At 44.2% G+C, this 19,343-nt stretch overlaps 1 protein-coding gene and 2 non-coding genes across 4 annotated transcripts; all 3 read left to right on the top strand.

The window, feature by feature from the left end:
- The first annotated feature begins 8 nt into the window (after window positions 1–8).
- On the top strand, window positions 9–18,157 carry LOC137317893 (zinc finger protein 585A-like). Of its 2 annotated transcripts, XR_010961769.1 has the most exons (3): window positions 9–96; window positions 4,726–7,446; window positions 15,497–18,157. XR_010961769.1 is itself a non-coding variant. In XM_067980898.1 (2 exons), exon 2 carries the CDS (start codon window positions 5,075–5,077, stop codon window positions 6,812–6,814), a length of 1,740 nt encoding a protein of 579 aa, XP_067836999.1. In that variant the 5' UTR covers window positions 9–96; window positions 4,726–5,074; the 3' UTR covers window positions 6,815–11,119. The 2 variants fall into 2 exon arrangements, 1 of the variants encoding a protein (XP_067836999.1); XM_067980898.1 differs by lacking the exon at window positions 15,497–18,157 and having other exon boundaries at window positions 4,726–11,119.
- trnat-ugu (transfer RNA threonine (anticodon UGU)) lies at window positions 10,295–10,368 on the top strand. The gene has a single exon. It is a non-coding gene; the product is annotated as a tRNA-Thr (tRNA).
- On the top strand, window positions 16,392–16,476 carry trnak-uuu (transfer RNA lysine (anticodon UUU)). The gene is given in 2 exon segments: window positions 16,392–16,428; window positions 16,441–16,476. It is a non-coding gene; the product is annotated as a tRNA-Lys (tRNA).
- Window positions 18,158–19,343: the final 1,186 nt, after the last annotated feature.

The following is a 19,343-nucleotide window of genomic DNA, read 5'->3' as shown; positions in this document are numbered from 1 at the left end:
TAAGGAGGAGGAGGAATCCTGGGCCAAGAATCGTTCTCTCTGCTGGGGACTGACTGACTGAGACCTTCACCGCAGCCTGGACCCAATGGGGGCCACGTGAGTAATGTCTGGGTTACTCTGGGATCACTGGGACATTCTGGGGACACTGGGGTATCACTGGGACATTCTGGGGACACTGGGGGGATCACTGGGACATTCTGGGGACACTGGGGGGTGTCACTGGAACATTCAGGTGACACTGGGGGGGTCACTGGGACATCCAGGGACACTGGGGGGGTCACTGGACATTCTGGTGCCACTGTCTGGGTCACTGGGACATTCTGGGGACACTGGGGGGTCACTGGGACATTCTGGGGACACTGGGGGATCACTGGGACATTCTGGGGACACTGGGGGTGTGTCACTGGAACATTCAGGTGACACTGGGGGGTCACTGGGACATCCAGGGGACACTGGGGGGGTCACTGGGACATTCTGGTGCCACTGTCTGGGTCACTGGGACATTCTGGGGACACTGGGGGGTCACTGGGACATTCTGGGGACACTGGGGTGTGTCACTGGAACATTCAGGTGATACTGGGGGGTCACTGGGACATCCGGGGGGTCACTGGGGGGTCACTGGGACATTCTGGGGACACTGGGGGTCATTGGGACATTCTGGGGACACTGGGGGGGTCACTGGGACATTCAGGGGACACTGAGGGATCACTGGGACATTCTGGGGTCACTGGGGGGGTCATTGGGACATTCTGGGGACACTGGGGGGGTCATTGGGACATTCTGGGGACACTGGGGGGTCACTGGGACATTCTGGGGTCACTGGGGGTTCACTGGGACATTCTGGGGCCACGGTGGGGGGTCCACTGGGACATTCTGGGGCCACTGGGGGGGATCACTGGGACATTCTGGGGACACTGGGGGTCACTGGGTTTTAAACAGGAGGGTGGAGATCACACAGAGAGGGGGAAGGGATTGAAACAGGGAGAGGGGGAAGGGATTGAACAGGGAGAGGGGGAAGGGATTGAACAGGGAGAGGGGAAGGGATGGCTGCCATTTTGTCCAAGATGGGGGCCACGCCGGCCGCCGTTTTCTCCATGCTGTCCCCGTGCCATAACACAGAAATATATAAATACATTATAAATATATAGATAATATATTATAAATACAAGTTGTTGTTGTGGTGGTGGCCCAAACACAAAGGCCGCCACTCTGGCATCCCCGGCTGCACTCTGGGCTGACCGGCTGCACTCTGGGATGCCCGGCTGCACTCTGGGCTGACCGGCTGCACTCTGGGCTGACCGGCTGCACTCTGGGCTGACCGGCTGCACTCTGCCATCACTCTGGGGTCACTGGGACATTCTGGGGTCACTGCGGGATCACCGGGGGCACTCTGTCGGCCACCTGCCGCCATTTTGTCCAAGATGGTGGCTGCGTTGCCCGCCATTTTGTCCAAGATTGCGTCTCGCCGGCCGCTATTTTGTTTAATTTATTATATAAATAATTCAATTGTTTAAAATGTAATGTTAATAATTCAATAGTTTAATTCAATATAAAAATAATCAATTGCTTAATTTATTACATAAAGAAGCCAATTGTTTAATGTATTATATCAATAATTATTTAATTTAATGTACAATTAGTTCAACTATTTAATTATATAAATAATTCAATAGTTTATATTATATAAATAATTCATGTGTCTAATTTATTATAGCAGAAATCCAATAGTTTAATTTATAATGAATTGTTTTATTTATTGTATAAATAATTCAATTGCTCAATTCATTATATAAATAATTCAAGTATTTAATTTATTATAAAAATAATACAATAGCTTAATTCATTTCATGAATAATACAAGTGTTAAATTTATTATATAAAGAAACAATTCTTTAATTTATTATATAAATAATTGAATTGATTATTTGATTATCTAAATAATTCAAATGTTTAATTTATGATATCAATAATTCAAAAGCTCAAATCATTAGAAAAATAATACAAGTGTTAAATTTATTATATAAAGAAACAATTAGAATCATAGAAGTTTACAACATGGAAACAGGCCCTTCGGCCCAACATGTCCATGTCGCCCAGTTTATACCACTAAGCTAGTCCCAATTGCCTGCACTTGGCCCATATCCCTCGATACCCATCTTACCCATGTAACTGTCCAAATGCTTTTTAAAAGACAAAATTGTACCCGCCTCTACTACTGCCTCTGGCAGCTCGTTCCAGACACTCACCACCCTTTGAGTGAAAAAATTGCCCCTCTGGACCCTTTTGTATCTCTCCCCTCTCACCTTAAATCTATGTCCCCTCGTTATAGACTCCCCTACCTTTGGGAAAAGATTTTGACTATCTACCTTATCTATGCCCCTCATTATTTTATAGACTTCTATAAGATCACCCCTAAACCTCCTACTCTCCAGGGAAAAAAGTCTCAGTCCATCCAAACTCTCCCTATAAGTCAAACCATCAAGTCCCGGTAGCATCCTAGTAAATCTTTTCAGCACTCTTTCTCGTTTAATAATATCCTTTCTATAATAGGGTGACCAGAACTGTACACAGTATTCCAAGTGTGGCCTTACTAATGTCTTGTACAACTTCAACAAGACATCCCAACTCCTGTATTCAATGTTCTGACCAATGAAACCAAGCATGCTGAATGCCTTCTTCACCACCCTATCCACCTGTGACTCCACTTTCAAGGAGCTATGAACCTGTACTCCGAGATCTCTTTGTTCTTTCACTCTCCCCAACGCCCTACCATTAACGGAGTAGGTCCTGGCCCGATTTGATCTACCAAAATGCATCACCTCACATTTATCTAAATTAAACTCCATCTGCCATTCATCGGCCCACTGGCCCAATTTATCAAGATCCCGCTGCAATCCGAGAGAACCTTCTTCACTGTTCACAGTGCCACCAATCTTGTGTCATCTGCAAACTTACTAACCATGCCTCCTAAATTCTCATCCAAATCATTAATATAAATAACAAATAACAGCGGACCCAGCACCGATCCCTGAGGCACACCGCTGGTCACAGGCCTCCAGTTTGAAAAACAACCCTCTACAACAATTTTGTATCCAATTTATTATGTAAATAATTCAAGTGTTTCATTCATTATATAAATAATTCAACTAAATATTGAATTCTTTATATAATAAATTAAACAAAGGAATATTTATATAATGAATTAAACTATTGAATTATTTTTATGATACAATAAATAAACACTAATTGTTCATGTAACAAATTAAACAATTGATTATTTAATGAATTGAACTGTTCAATAATTTATGAAATGAATTGAACGATTGAATTATTTATATTATAAATTAAACACTTGAATTATCTGCTTCCAAAGTCTTTGTTTTTCGGCCTGATATTAAGATCATCAATGGCGGCTGCATCACCCAGCATGCAGCGCGGTTCAGATTGTGCCCTATCTGAATCAGTGGAGCCCAGTGCGCAGGCGTAGTAGTGACTCATTATCGGTCAGTGTGTCCTGAGCATGCGCGGCCAGTCGAGGCTGCGGGAGGAGCGCGTTCGGTGCAGGTCAGAGGATCGGAGCAAGAGGCTCAATAAACCCCGGGGCCCGGGTCCGGGCTCAGGCCCAGGCTCAGGCTTTACAAACCCCGAGTGCGGCCCCAGACCCGAATATAAAACAGTGAACATTATCCCCCCCTCACTACCCGCCGGGAAATGAAGGGGAAATGGGGATCGGTCAGGGAGCGTCTGTAAATGATGGAGAAATGGGGATCGGTCAGGGAGCGTCTGTAAATGAAGGGGAAATGGGGATCGGTCAGGGAGCGTCTGTAAATGAAGGAGAAATGGTGATCGGTCAGGGAGCGTCTGTAATTGAAGGGGAAATGGGGATCGGTCAGGGAGCGTCTGTAAATGAAGGAGAAATGGTGATCGGTCAGGGAGTGTCTGTAAATGAAGGAGAAATGGTGATCGGTCAGGGAGTGTCTGTAAATGAAGGAGAAATGGTGATCTCTATACCTTTCGTCATCCAGGGAGCTCCAGCTTTGGATGTTGTTCCTTTCCTCCTCGTGGGAATCTGTCCACTCTGCACCCAAACCAACTCCTCCTTGAAGGCCTCCCACTGTTCAATTACTGTTCTGCCTGACAATTTTTGATACCAATCCACCTGGACAAGATCCCTTTTTAACTCATTGGAATTAGCCCTCCTCCAGTTAAGAATTTTCACATTTGACTGTCCCCTGTCCTTTTCCATTACTGTTCTAAACCTAATGAGATTATGATCACTGCTGCCCCACTGAAACATGCTCCACCTGCCCCACTTCATTCTCCACACCGAGCCCACTGCTGTACTCACACTCTCTCACACTCACTCTCTCACACTCACTCTCTCACACTCACTCTCTCACACTCACTCTCTCACACTCACTCTCTCACACTCACTCTCTCACACTCACTCTCTCACACTCACTCTCTCACACTCACTCTCTCACACTCACTCTCTCACACTCACTCTCACATTCCTCTCTCACCCTTGCACTTATGGTTTCGGGCCACTGAAAGATGATGCGATGGGTTTGGATTTCAGCACAGGGAGGAGGGAGAGTGTGTGGGACGGGGATTTACAGCTTTGAGGAATGAGAGAGGAAATAATGTTCCATAGAAAGTAAAGTTATCTGATCTGAATTTCTATCCTGTAATTACAGTGATAACTTTTATAAACTCCTTTTACAGGGGAGGATTTGCAGAGGGAAACTCAAACCAAAGATCACGTCAAGATCTGACAGAGTCACTCGATTCATCAGGACCTGAATATCATCGGCCTTTAAATGTGGAAGGAGAAACATTTGTCTGTTCTGTCTGTGGGAGAAGATTTCAAACATCAGTGTGAGTGGAAAAGCACCGAGACACACACTGAGTGAGAGTGTTCCAGTGCACTGACTGTGGAAAGAGCTTTAACCAGTTACACAGCCAGAAAAAACATCGCACCGTTCACAGCGGGGAGAAACCGTACACGTGTTCTGTGGGTGGACGAGGCTTCAACTGATCGTCCAACCTGGAGAGACACAAGGACACCCGGACCATGGAGAAACCGTGGAAATGTGGGGACTGTGGGAAGGGATTCAATTACCCTTCAGAGCTGGAAACTCATCGACGCAGTCACACTGGGGAGAGGCCGTTCACCTGCTCCGTATGTGGGAAGGGATTCATTCGGTCATCCAGCCTCCAGACACACCAGCGAGTTCACTCTGATGAGAGACCTTTTAAATGTTCTGACTGTGAGATGAGGTTCAAAAGCAAAATTAATCTGCTGATACACCAACGCACTCACACGGGGGAGAGGCCGTTCACCTGCTCCGTGTGTGGGAAGGGATTCGCTATTTCATCCAGCCTCCAGACACACCAGCGAGTTCACACTGGGGAGAGACCTTTTAAATGTTCTGACTGTGAGAAAAGGTTTAAATGCAAAAGGAATCTGCTGACACACCAATGTACCCACACTGGGGAGAGGCCGTTCTCCTGCTCCGTGTGTGGGAAGGGATTCACTCAGTCATCCCTCCTCCTGACACACCAGCGAGTTCACACTGGGGAGAGGCCGTTCACCTGCTCCATGTGTGGGAAGGGATTCACTCAGTCATCCCTCCTCCTGACACACCAGCGAGTTCACACTGGGGAGAGGCCGTTCACCTGCTCCGTGTGTGGGAAGAGATTCACTCGGTCATCCAGCCTCCAGACACACCAGCGAGTTCATTCTGATGAGAGATCTTTTAAATGTTCTGACTGTGAGAAGAGGTTTAAAAGCAAAAGTAATCTGCTGATACACCAACGCACTCACACTGGGGAGAGGCCGTTCATCTGCTCTGTGTGTGGGAAGGGATTCACTCGGTCATCTGAGCTTCTGACACACCAGCGAGTTCACACTGGGGAGAGGCCTTTTCAATGTTCTGACTGTGAGAAGAGGTTTAAAAGCAAAATTGAACTGCTGAAACACCAACGCACTCACACTGGGGAGAGACCGTTCATCTGCTCTGTGTGTGGGAAGGGATTCACTCGGTCATCTCACCTCCTGACACACCAGCGAGTTCACACTGGGGAGAGGCCGTTCACCTGCTCAGTGTGTGGGAAGAGATTCACACTGTCATCCACCCTCCTTACACACCAGCAAGTTCACTCCGATGAGAGACCTTTTAAATGTTATGACTGTGGGAAGAGGTATAAAAGCAAATGTAATCTGCTGACACACCAATGCACCCACACTGGGGAGAGGCCGTTCACCTGCACCTTGTGTGGGATGAGATTCACTCGGTCATCCATCCTGCTGAGACACCAGCGAGTTCACTCCGATGAGAGACCTTTTAAATGTTCTGACTGTGAGAAGAGGTTTAAAAGCAAATTTAATCTGCTGACACACCAACGCACTCACACTGGGGAGAGGCCGTTCTCCTGCTCTGTGTATGGGAAAGGATTCACTGGGTCATCCACCCTGCTGAAACACCAGCGAGTTCACACTGGGGAGAGGCCGTTCACCTGCTCCGTGTGTGGGAAGAGATTCACTCGGCCATCCAACCTGCTGAGACACCAGCGAGTTCACACTGATGAGAGACCTTTTAAATGTTCTGACTGTGAGAAGAGCTATAAAAGCAAATTTAATCTGCTGACACACCAACGCACCCACACTGGGGAGGGGCCGTTCACCTGCTCAGTATGTGGGAAGGGATTCACTTGGTCATCCTCCCTGCTGAAACACCAGCGAGTTCACACTGAGAGACCTTCAAATGATCTGACTGTGGGAAGAGATTTAAAATCAGAAACGAACTGCTGAGACATCGACGCACTCACACTGGGGAGAGACTTTTCACCTGCTCCGTGTGTGGGAAGAGATTCACTCGATCATCCCACCTTCTGAAACATTAACTTGTTGACACTATTGAGTGACCTTTTCATGCACTGACTGTGAGAAGAGCTTTAAAAGTGGAAATGAACTGCTGACACATCATCGCATGCCCATTGGTTGAGAGACTGTTCACCTGCTCCGTGTGTGGGAAGGGATTCACTCAGTCATCACACGTGCTGAGACACCAGCGAGTTCACGAAATGAGCAGGTCCAACGAGCCGGTCTGTAACACAGGCCAATGACTCAGTGCAGCTCGTTACCCAGTCACTGGGCTCCGTTATAGCCTCTCCTGTCAGTAACACACAAAGAGAAATTGTAAATCTGAAACAGAAAGAGATAATGTACAACACTTCATATCAACCACCAGTTTTTCCCTCTTTCCGGCTTTTAAAACAATCTGTTTCACAGTTTGTCAAACCCGAAACAGCCTCTGGGATTTGCTGATTGAGAATTTCAGTGGAAATTGGGACTGTCATTAAGTATCGGAACAAATATCCCCGCTGAGGTTTCGGGATTGTTACTGGTTTATTTATATCAGTGAGTGACCGATTTTAAACTAGGTGAGGGTCTAAACCTAAGGTAAGAGCCTGGGATAGACAAGAGATTCTTCAATGTATTAAGTTAAATTACACTGATTCCACCAACACTGGACATCACATCCCTCAAACATTGTTACCTGTTACTGTATAAAACTGGTGAGGGTGGAAATGGGAAATAACTGAGAAAAACTTCATTGTATCAAAGTTAAGTCTGATCATTATTATTATACAAACATTCTCCAGCCTATCCCTTAAAAAGGACCCAATATCAAACCAGTCCCCAGTCCTTGGGCCTGTGCCTATGTTGTGATTTGCACCCGCTTCTGACTGACTTGGTATCAGACGCACTCCCGTCAACAGTAAACGGATGGAGCCGGATCCATAAGAGAAAAATGAGGACCGACCTCCGCGGTTCTCCCAGAGTGCGGGAGGCGGAGTAACAGCAGCAGACAGGGAGATCTCTCTAAACCAGCCGCTGCCGCCGGAGAGAAGCGAGTCCCGTTCCGAGCCGTGTCTGTCAGGCGCCCGCTGACCCTCTCTTCACTGAAGGGGACCGATTCAGCACCAACTCACACACCCACCATTGGATCATTGAATCACCTTCAACACCTGAATTACATCACCACTTAATCCTCTATACACGAGGAAATACAAACCTTGTCCACGCAACTTGCCCTCATAATTTAAACATTTTAGCCCCGGTATCATTCTGGTGAAACTGCGCTGCATCCCCTCCACGGCCAATATGTCTTTCCTGAGGGGTGTGCCCAGAACTGAATGCAATACTTTAAATGGGGTCTCACCAGAGCTTTCTATCTGGAACATATTTCCACGTCTTTGAATTCCAGCTCCCTTGAGATAAAGGCCAACATCACATTAGACTTTCAAATTATTTTTTCGCAGTCCACTGGCTTTTAGTGATTTCTGTACTTCGATCCCTAAATCTCTCTGCTCCTCCATAGTTCCGAGCTTCTCACCATTTAGAAAATACTCTGATCTATATTGCTTCCGTCCAAAGTAGATGACCCTATACTTCCCCATATTGAAAGTTTGAACAGGCTGGGGCTCTTCTGTATAGAAAAGAGGAGGCTGAGGGTGACCTGATATCGGGCTTTAAGATTATGTGAGGGCTTTATAGGTTAGGCATGGACAAGGTGTTCGCACTTGTGGGAGTGGGGACTCCAAATCATTGGGGCCATGAATATAATCCAGTCACTAATGTGTCCAATCTGGCATTCAAGAGAAACAGACTTCCCCAGAGAGTCGTTAGAATGTTCAACTCACCACCACAAGGAGTAGTTAAGGCGAATAGAATGGATGCATTTACGGGGAAGCTGGATAAGCACATAGAGGAGAAGGGAATATTAGAGTTTGCTCATAGGGTTAGATGAAGAGGGGTTGGAGGAGGCTCGTCTGCAGCATAAACACCGGTATAGTCCAGTTGGGCCGAATTGCCTGTTTCTGTGATGTACATTCGATGTAATTCTATGTAAGCTCCATCTGACACAGTTTTACCAACTCACTGAATCTATCAATTTCCCTTTGTAACTTTATGCTCCCATCTACACTACTCACTGCGCCTCCTAACTCGATGTCAGCGACAAACGTGAGTGTTCGGCTCTCTATTCCTTCATCTCCGTCATTTATACATATCGGAAAAAGCTGATGCCCCAGAACTAATCACATCCGGCCAATTTGAGTACATCCCTTATTATCCCGGGCCTCTGCCTCCCACCTTCTAACCAACTCCTGACCCATTTCAATAGGTTGCCTTAAATTCCACGCACTCTAATTTTTGTTGACAGTCTCTTATGTGGTCCCTTATTGGATGCCTTTGGAAGTCAATGTCCATCTCACACCCAGAGACACTCCATTATCGAGCACGTTAGTTACATCTTCAAAAGGTTCAACGAGCTTTGTTAGACTTGACTTCCCCTTTACAAATCCATGCTGGCTCTCTCTGATTACTCCATATTTATCCAAGTGCTCAGTCATTCTTTCCCCAATAACGGATACTGGTAACTTCCCCACAACAGGCGTCAGACTGATAGACCTAGAATTTCCAACTTTATCTCTCCGACCCATCCGAAATAATGGAGTGACATTGACAATGTTTCAATTAAAGCAACAATTCCTGAATCAAGAGAGTTTTGATCGATCATGAGTAAGCATGTACAAGTTCCTTACCTATTCCTCTTATTACCCTGGGATGGTAAACATCAGGTCCTGGAGATTTGACAATCTTCAATCTCATTATTTTCTCCATTGCCATTATTTTATTTACACTGAATCCCCTTGATTTATTTACAGTTTTCCTCGTGTCTCTGCTATGTTCGCCTCATCCTTTTCTATGAAGACCGATGCAAAGTAAATATTTAGCAACTCCGCCATTTCCTGATTTTCAATTACAATATCACCTCCATCTGTCTTTAAGGGTCCCACATTACTCTTAGTCACCCTTCTTTCTCTTAATATACCTGTAAATACCTTGATTGTTGTCGTTATTTTCCTTCACAAGTTTTTTCTCCTTTTCCCTTTTTGGACCTCTTCGGTTTTTTCGTTTCAGCCCCACAATAAACAAGACTTCGCTGTAAAGTTCAACTCAATAGTTCTCCAATGTCAGAGCGAGAATTATCTGAACCCCGAATTTATTTAATGTAACAAACACAAGCACACTTAATCATCCGTGTATCAACACACTGATGGATACACAAAGATAAACACAGCGAGAAATGCAGGCAGTATCAGGATGCACAGGGAAACGGACAAGGGAAATCGACAAAGATAAAACGGTCTGTGCCTCGAACAGACAGTAACGTGTCGCTGATCGATATTAGTGAGACGAGGTGGGGAACAGGTGCAGTGAATTGGTGCTGTGGTTTAGTTGGTTAAAGCATCTGTCTTGTAAACAGGCGATCCTGGGTTCAACTCCCAGCAGTGTTTTGTGTCACTTATTATTTTTACCTAATTTGTGGAATTCAGCGACAAAGTCACACTTTGGAATTGGTATTTGTTGAGGTTTGAGGAGGAAACCGATATCAGAATGACTGTTCAAAAACACCATTTCATCGCACAGACAGACCTCTCATAGAATGTGTCTGTAACACTTTAATTTAAGGACACGTTCTTGTTTCTGGGCTCGTCGGGGTCAGGGTATAATTCACGATTTATGTCATAGAGGAGCGAATGGTTGTCTCCTCGACCTCCGGATAGCAGTGATAAAGTTCGAGGATACACAGAAGCGGACAGGGTGGTCAGGGTCTTGAACTCACTGTCTGAAAGGGTGGTCGAGGCAGAAAACCTCAACTCATTTAAAAAGTGCATGGATGTGCATTTGAAGTGCCGTAACCTACAGGGCTACGGACCAAGCCCTGGAAAGTGGGATTGAGCTGGATAGCTCTTTTTCGGCCGGCACAGACACGATGGGCCGAATGGCTTCCTTCTGTGGTGCAGCTTTCTCTGATTCTATGATTCCGTGTGTGGGAAGGGATTCACTCAGTCATCACACGTACTGAGACACCAGGGAGTTCAAAAGTGACTGCAGGGGTTGGATTCTGCTGTAAATCCCATCCAGGACTGAACCATGTTCATTCTGACAGTTGGGGTTTGTTTCTTCTGATGTTAATAAGCCCTATAACTGGGCTGGAGTTTAATATTCTGATATCTGTTAAATAAATCAGTTTTGTTTTAAACACCTTGTTGTAGATTTTGGTCTTTCCCACCTGAGTGTTTCGCATCACCTGACTGGAGCTCAGAAAGGACAATCTGGGGGGAGGATCGTCCGGTGGGAACAGAACTTCAGCCTGGACACAGTCCTTCAGGGCCACACTGAGAGGGGCAAACGGCACTTTGGTCTTTCTCGTCTCTCTTCACTGACAGTAAAGTCACCGTGCGGCGTCCAGTCTAAAACTAATCATGGTAATTATTCTATGAAGATTTAACCTGTTTGTGTGACAGTCCTGAGTCTACCATTTAAGGCAGGCGTTAACTCATTTAAAATAAACCCGCTTAAAATAAATGGGTTATGAATTGTGATTTCCGTGAAGCCAATGTTCCATTCCTTTATATGATTCATGTGCCTGCTCTCCGACAACAGGGTAAATGGTGGAATATCAGCCCTGCTCAGCCGGCAATGATCACGGTACATTTTCTCGCAGACAAAACACACAGTGAAACCTTGGAACTTTGAGGTGATGATTCCTTTGGGAAAATAAAATTAGGGCTCGAAACATCAAACTTTCGCACTGACCGATAGCACCACCGAGACAGGTGAAGAAGTCACCCACTGAACCAGTAGTTCATTGAGCTAAACTTTGAGTTTGCAGTGACCAAACAGTTGTCTGCAGTCAGTCCAAAATGAATGGTTGAAACTTGCAGGAGTGAAAATCCAATGAGCCGGTCTTCACTCTTAAACCAGCAACTGTGAAGTTAAGAGAAACATGCCGGAGAAATACTCGATTTCAGCGCGGTGACACTGGGCCAGAGTAAAGCTCAGTTAATATGATCGCCGAGTGGTGAGAGGGTGGATTTGGAACTCCTGAGAGACTGCACTGCGCATTTTCCAGATCTGCTTGGAGCACCAATCCCTTCAATTCATCACTTACAGGGACAATTCGATTCTCGTTTTCTTTTCCCTGACGCTTGGTGAAATGTTAAAAATTGAAAGCGACCAATATCAGAGCTAACCTCGTCACCGACATGCTCACAGATACAGAGCGGCCACACTCTGCTTCAGTGAGATGAAAGCCCAGAGCGGTTTCAAGGTCGAATGCAATTGTAAGCAAAGCTCAATCAATGAAAGTGCAGGTCATTGAGGTGCCTTTAAAGTCCTGATTGTTTGACCTGAACTTCTTCCGAAAGCGCTTGAGATTCAGGTGGAGTGATTTGGGGACTTCTTTTCCCTCTTTGCAAAAGTTTGAACCGCAGCTCAAGATCCAAAGTCTAGGGACAAATTAGGGATTCTCCGGGATATGAACCTTGAATCGAGAATTATACCCCGACTTCATCGAGCCCAGAAAGATGAACCTGTCCTGATATTAACGTGTAATGTACACCATCTGTGAGTGTTCTGTCTGTCCAATGAAGGGGCATTCTTGAAGAGACATTCTGATCAGTTCCGTGTTGGATGCAAAACAAAGTCCAAACACCGCACTGTGTATTTTTGCTCGCCAAATTCACTAAACATCATAAATTACACAAAGGCGCCACTGGGAGTTGAATCTATGATTTACTTAATTTATTAAACAAGTGCTTTAACCAACTAAACCACAGAGCCAATTGAGGGGAACTTATCTCACGTCACGTTATCTACACGTCACATTCTGTTGGGGGTTCAGACTGTTTTATCTTTGTCTACTTCGCTTGCCCGTTTACTAAGAGTAATGTGGGCCCCTTAAAGACAGATGGAGGTGATATTGTAATTGAAAATTGGGAAATGGCAGACCAGCTAAATACTCACAGAAAAGCATGAGGATAATATACCAGAGACACAAAGAATACTGAAAATAAATCAAGGGGATTCAGTATAAATAAAATAATGGTAATCGAGAAAATAGCTAGAATAAAGACACAAATCTCCAGGACCTGATGGTTCCCATCCCAGGGGATTAAAAGGAGTAGGTGAGGAAATTGTACATGCTTTAGTCATGATCGTTCAAAACTCTCTTGATTCAGGAATTATTCCATTGATTGAAAAATTGCCAATGTCATTCCATTAATTAGGAATGGTAGGAGAGATAAGATCGGAAATTGCGGGGAAGTTTCCAGTATCTGTTATTAGGGAAAGAATGACTGAGCACTTGGATACACATGGATTGATCAGAGAGAGTCAGCATGGATTTGTAAAGGGTAAGTCAAGTTCAAAGAAACTAGTTGAACTTTTTGAAGATTTGACTAATGTGGTAGATAATGGAGTGTCTATGGGTGTTATATGTACATTGACTTCCAGAGGGATTCGATGAGGGACCACATAAGCGACTGTTAACAAAAATGAGAACAGATGGAAATTAAAGCAACCTATTGACATGGGTAGGGAGTTGGTTAGGAGGTAGGAGACAGAGAGTAGGGTTATTGGGTCTGTGCTCAAATTGACAGGATGTGATTAGTGATGTCCCCCAGGGATCTGTACCGGGGCATCAGCTTTTTACTATGTGTATAAATGAGGTAGATGAAGGAATAGAAAGCCATATATCCAAGTGTGTCGACGACACCAAGTTTGGTGGCACAGTGAGTAGTGTAGATGGGAGCATAAAGTTACAAAGGGAAATTGATAGATTCAGTGAGTTGGTAAAACTGTGTCAGATGGAGCTTACATAGAATTACATCGAATGTACATCACAGAAACAGGCAATTCGGCCCAACTAGACTACACCGGTGTTTATGCTGCAGACGAGCCTCCTCCAACCCCTCTTCATCTAACCCGATGAGCAAACCCGAATATTCCTTTCTCCTCCATGTGTTTATCCAGCTTCCCTGTAAATGTATCCATGCTTTTCGCATTAACTACTCCTTGTTGTAGCGAGCTGCACATTCTAACGAGCCTCTTTGTAAATATGGTTCTCTTGTATACAATATTGGATTTATTAGTGACTATCTTATATTCATGGCCCCAAGTTTTGAAGCCCTCACCCCCAAAAATGCAAACACCTTATCTACATCTGACCTATCAAATCCTTGCATGATCTTAAAATCCTACATCAGGTCACCCTCAGCCTTCTATTTCCTATGGAAAAGAGGCCCAGTCTGTTCAAACTTTCAATATGGGGAAGTGTGAACTTTGGACCGAGGCAAGATAGATGAGAATATTTTCTAACTGGTGAGAAGCTGCGAACTGTGGAGGAGGAAAGATGTTTACGGGTCCAAGTACAGAAATCATGAAAAGTCAGTGGACAGTTACAAAAAATAATTCAAAAGCCTAATGGAACTTTAGCCTTTATCTTAAGGGAGCTGGAATTCAAAGGGGTGGAAGTTATGTTCCAGTTATATAAACTCTGCTGAGACCACATTTCGAGTCCTGCATTCAGTTCTGGGCATCGCACCTCAGGGAGGATATATTGGCCTTGGAGGGGGTGCAGTGCAGATTCACCAGAATTATACCGGGGCTAAAATGGTTAAATTATGCGGACAAGTTGCACAGACAAGGTTTGTATTTCCTTGTGTATAGAAGATTAAGTGTTGATGTATTTGAGTTGTTGAAGGTGATTAAATGAGCCAATGGTGTGTGTGTGAGCTGTGAGACAGCTTGAAATCCCAATCCTCTCCACCACTGGGGGCTGAGTCTTCCAACATACAGGGATTTTCACTCGTGCAAGTTTCATCCACATTTTCTGCTCTTCATTCCTCCGACCTACTTGTTGCGCCTTTCCCTTCAATTCAGGACTTACAGGAAAAACTCGATTCTGCCGTCAATCTCCGGGTCACATGGTGAGATTTCAAATAATTGAAATCGACCCTGATCACCCCCAATATCGTCACCGACACGTTTGACGAATGCAAAGCGGCTTCTATCGCGGTTTTACTGCAAAACTCGTTCAAAGATACTGTCGGGAATTGGAGGGTCTTTCAAGTCATGACACGAACATAACAGTTCGCACTGCCATTTTCCGCAAGACGCTTCAGATTCATGGGGAATGATTTCGGTCTGGCGGTTAAAACCGTTCCCTCTTTACTAAAAATACTAAAAGTCCCGCCTTTGAACCCGGGACTTTTAGTATTTTTGATAACCGATACCAAACTGGTTTGTCCTGTGCTGCACATTACTTTCTAAATATTACAGATAAGCAGAGCACTTGAGCTGTCACAGCTGTGACTTTGACTTTTCTCCCTCTCCTCTGGATCTCCCCGGTAACTGCCACTAACCACAATCTTCTCTCACACTTCTCCATCAGAAAGTTCCGTGCCTCGGTTTTCAAATGAAATAACGCCCATTTCTCCAATCACCGACAGCCCAGAGAGAGTTTCTCAGTTTCAGCTCCCAATTTCCGAAATCCTCAAAGTAGCATGAAAATAATTGTCCTTAAGTTAATAATAATAATATAATTAAAAGTTCTTATTGTCTGGGGTTTTGTTTCAGATTCCACGGCTTTTAAAGATCTGCTGATGTTTAACGAATCGCCTCTTGGTTGGAGGTTTCTGTGTGGGAAAGATCAGGAAGCGATAATTGAGAGACCGAGGATGAAGCTGTTTGATGGGAGCACTGGGGACACAGACCGTGCGCGGCTCCAGTGGAGCAATCGGTCAGCGCGCGTTATTTCTACAATAATTATACACTCGAGAAATGCTGGGGTTGTGAGTTCCAGCGCCATCTAAAGTAGTTGAACCTTCTAAACATTTTGACCGGAGTTCAAGGTACAACCAGTTCCATAACACATCGACTTCTTCATGTCCCCATGTGGGCACTGAGGCTCCTCTGACCTCCCGTCTTGCAATAGCAGGCGAGAGTTTATTTGTTTATAGGAGGGAGAGGGGGCGATTGGCGAGAGCTGAAATGGTAAAGCGGCCGGCACGACATCTTTAAATCGAAAGAACCAAACACACAATTCTTCTTTCCGTGAAGCAGAGATTCATCGGTTTGAAGTGTCGTGTAGGGAAAATTCGGGAGGCAAATCTGCTGCCTGGTGTCACGGTGTAACGGGTGAAATTATTCAGCTTTCAATTGTTGATCGGCTGAAATGTCGAGAGGCCTTTTCCAGCTCCCGTGTGGAACAAGTTTACCTTTTGAGCCATTGGGTAAAGTGTTTTTTTTATTGCTGCGAACGAATGACAAAACATTTTGTACAAACAAGAAGAATTGTAAACTCACGAGTTCGCTGTCCATGTTTCTTACATCATGTTCAACAGAAACAAGGATTCTCCTCAACACGTTGCTGAGAATTGTATGAAAGAGATGCTCCCCCGAATTCGACATTGACAGGGATAATTCTGAGTCCCACCATGAATCTGTACGATGGAAACCAATCAAACAACGAGCCTGGATAGCTCAGTCGGTAGAGCTTCAGACTTTTAAAACAGGTAGTGATCTGAGGGTCCAGGGTTCAAGTCCCTGTTCAGGCTAAAAGTTTTAAAACAGCTGGCAAGTTCTGCTTTTCCAGCGGACCAACATCAGCGAAAGGAGCAAGAGTTGGCCATTCAGTCCCTCGAGCCTGCTCCGCCATTTGATAACGCTGATCTTCGACCTCAACTCCACTTTCCCGACCAATCCCCATATCCCTTGAGTTCCTTCGTGTCCAAAATTCGATCTACATCAGTTTTGAATCTATTCAATGGTTCAGCATCCACATCCCTCAGGGGTAGAGAATTCCAATGGTTCACAACCCTCTCAGCAAAGAAATCTCTGAACTAAATGGCCGGCCCCTTATCTTGAGATTATAACCTTTAGTTCTGGACTCTCCAGCGAGGGGAAACAGCATCCCAGCATCTACCCTGTCAAGCCCTCTAAGAATTTTATATGTTTCAATGAGATCACCTCATCATTGTAAACTCCAGAGAATATCGGCCCATTCTGCTCAATCTCTCCTCACAGGACAAACCTCTCATCCCCGGAATCAATCTAGTCAACCTTTGTTGCACCCACTCTAAGGCAAGTATATCATTCCCAGGTAAGGAGATCAAAACTGTACACAGTACTCCAGATGTGGTCTCACCAAAGCCCTATATAATTACAGCAAGACTTCCTTATCCTTGTTCTCCAACCACCTCGCAATGAAGGCCAACACACCATTTGCTTTCCTAATTGCTTGTTGCACCTGCATGTTAACTTTCTCTGATCCGTGTACAAGGACACACAAATCCCTCTGAATTCCAACATTTCGTTTAAAAGATATTCTGCTTTTCTATTCTTCCTACCAAAGTGAATAACCTCACATTTCCCCACTTTATACTTCATTTGCCAACTTCTAGCCCACTCACTTAACCTGTCTGTATCACTTTGCATCCTCTTTGCATCCTCCTCACAGCTTACTTTCCCACCTAGTTTTGTATCGTCAGCAAACTTGGACACATTACACTCGGTCCCCTCATCTAAGTCATTAATATAGATTGTAAATATCTGAGGCCCAAGCACTGATCTTCACGGCACCCCACTAGTTACAACCTGCCAACCCCAAAATGACCTGTTTATTCCGACTTTCTGTTTTCTGTAAGTCAACCAATCCCCAATCCATGTTAATATATTACCCACAATCCCATGAACCCTAATCTTGTTCAACAAACTTTTGTGTGGCACCTTATCGAATGCCTTTTGAAAATCCAAATATTCTACATCCACTGGTTCTCCCTTATCTACCCTGCTATCTAAACCCTCAAAACCTCTAATAGAGTTGTCAAACACGATTTCTCTTTCATAAAACTTGTTGCATGTGCCTAACCATATTATGATTTTCTAATTGCCCTGTGACCACGTCCCTAGTAATAGATTCCCGCAATTTCCCTCCTACTATTGTCAGGCTAAAGGGCCTGTAGTTCCCTCTTTTCTCACTCCCTCCTTTCTTGAATAGAGGGGTTACATTTGGTACCTTCCAATCCATGGGGAACTTTCTAGAATCATGGGAACTGTGGAAGATAAAACCAATGCATCCACTGTCTCTGCAGCCACCTCTTTTAAAACCCTAGGATGTAGGCCATCAGGGCCAATGAATTTGTTAGCTTTTAGTCCCATTAATTTCTCCAGTACTTTTTATTTACTAATCTTAATTGCTTTAGGTTCCTCACTCTCATTAAAACCTTGGTTCCCCAATACTTCTGGTATGATTTTTGTGTTCTCTACTGTGAAGACAGATACAAAATACTTGTTTAACGTCTCTGCCATTTCCTTATTCTCCATTATAAATTCTCCTGTCTCTGTCTCCAATGGACCCATGTTTACTTTCGCTAATCTCTTCCTTTATACATATTTATCAATTTCTTGGTCATCCTTTGCTGATTTCTAAAACTCTCCTAATCCTCAGGCTTACTATTCTTTTTGGCAACATTATAAGCCTCTTTTAACCTAAAATATCATTAATCTCTCCAATTAACCAAGGTTGGACCACTTTTCCGGTGGAGTTTGTAACCCTCAAGGGAATGTAATTTTGTTGAGGAATTATAAATTATTTCTTTAAATGTTCGCCATTGCTTATCTATCATCATATTTTTAAATCTAATTTCCCAAACTACCTTAGCCAACTCAATCCTCATCACTACGTTATTGGTTTTGTTTAAATTTAAGACCCTAGTTTCTGACTTAATGACATCACTCTCAAACTTTCAAACTCAATATCAAATTCTACCATATTATGATCATTCTTCCCCAGAGGATCATTTACTATAAGATTACCAATTAACCCTGTTTCATTACACAACACTAGATCTAAAATAGCCTGTTCCCTTGTAGATTCCACGACATATTGATCCTGAAAACTGACTCGAATTAATTCCATCAACATAAAGCAGCTTATCTTGAGTTGCTAACATGATGTCAACACGATGGGATGACTTATAAGTCAGATTTGCGAGGTGAATGAGATGTTTGCTGAAAACACGGAGAATTAATGAAACCAAGACTTCCCTGTAGAGCAAGGAGTTGGAACGAAAGATGCTGGGCATTGAGAGGTGATGGATTTTGTAGATGGCAGGATGAATGGACAAAAGTATCTCAACGCCCTGCTTCTTTTCTATATTGATAAATATAGACAAAAATCTCATCTCCGTGCTTCTTTCAGATAATGAAAGTCTTAATGCTCAAGAGATCACTGATCCAAGCCAATTATCTCCACTCGCACTCTCCTTCCAATCCTGCATGTGATGCTTCACTTTGAAATTTTGCATTTTCTCACATTGGGATTCCATTTGAAGAAAACATTGCTGTGATCAGCTTGTGCTGTTAAGGAGATGGAGCACAAAGAGATACATAAAAGGATATTGATAACAGTGACTGTTCAGAC

This window comes from Heptranchias perlo, unplaced genomic scaffold, assembly GCF_035084215.1.
Source record: "Heptranchias perlo isolate sHepPer1 unplaced genomic scaffold, sHepPer1.hap1 HAP1_SCAFFOLD_637, whole genome shotgun sequence".
Lineage (NCBI taxonomy): Eukaryota > Metazoa > Chordata > Chondrichthyes > Hexanchiformes > Hexanchidae > Heptranchias > Heptranchias perlo.
This window is presented reverse-complemented; position numbering and strand designations above follow the sequence as displayed.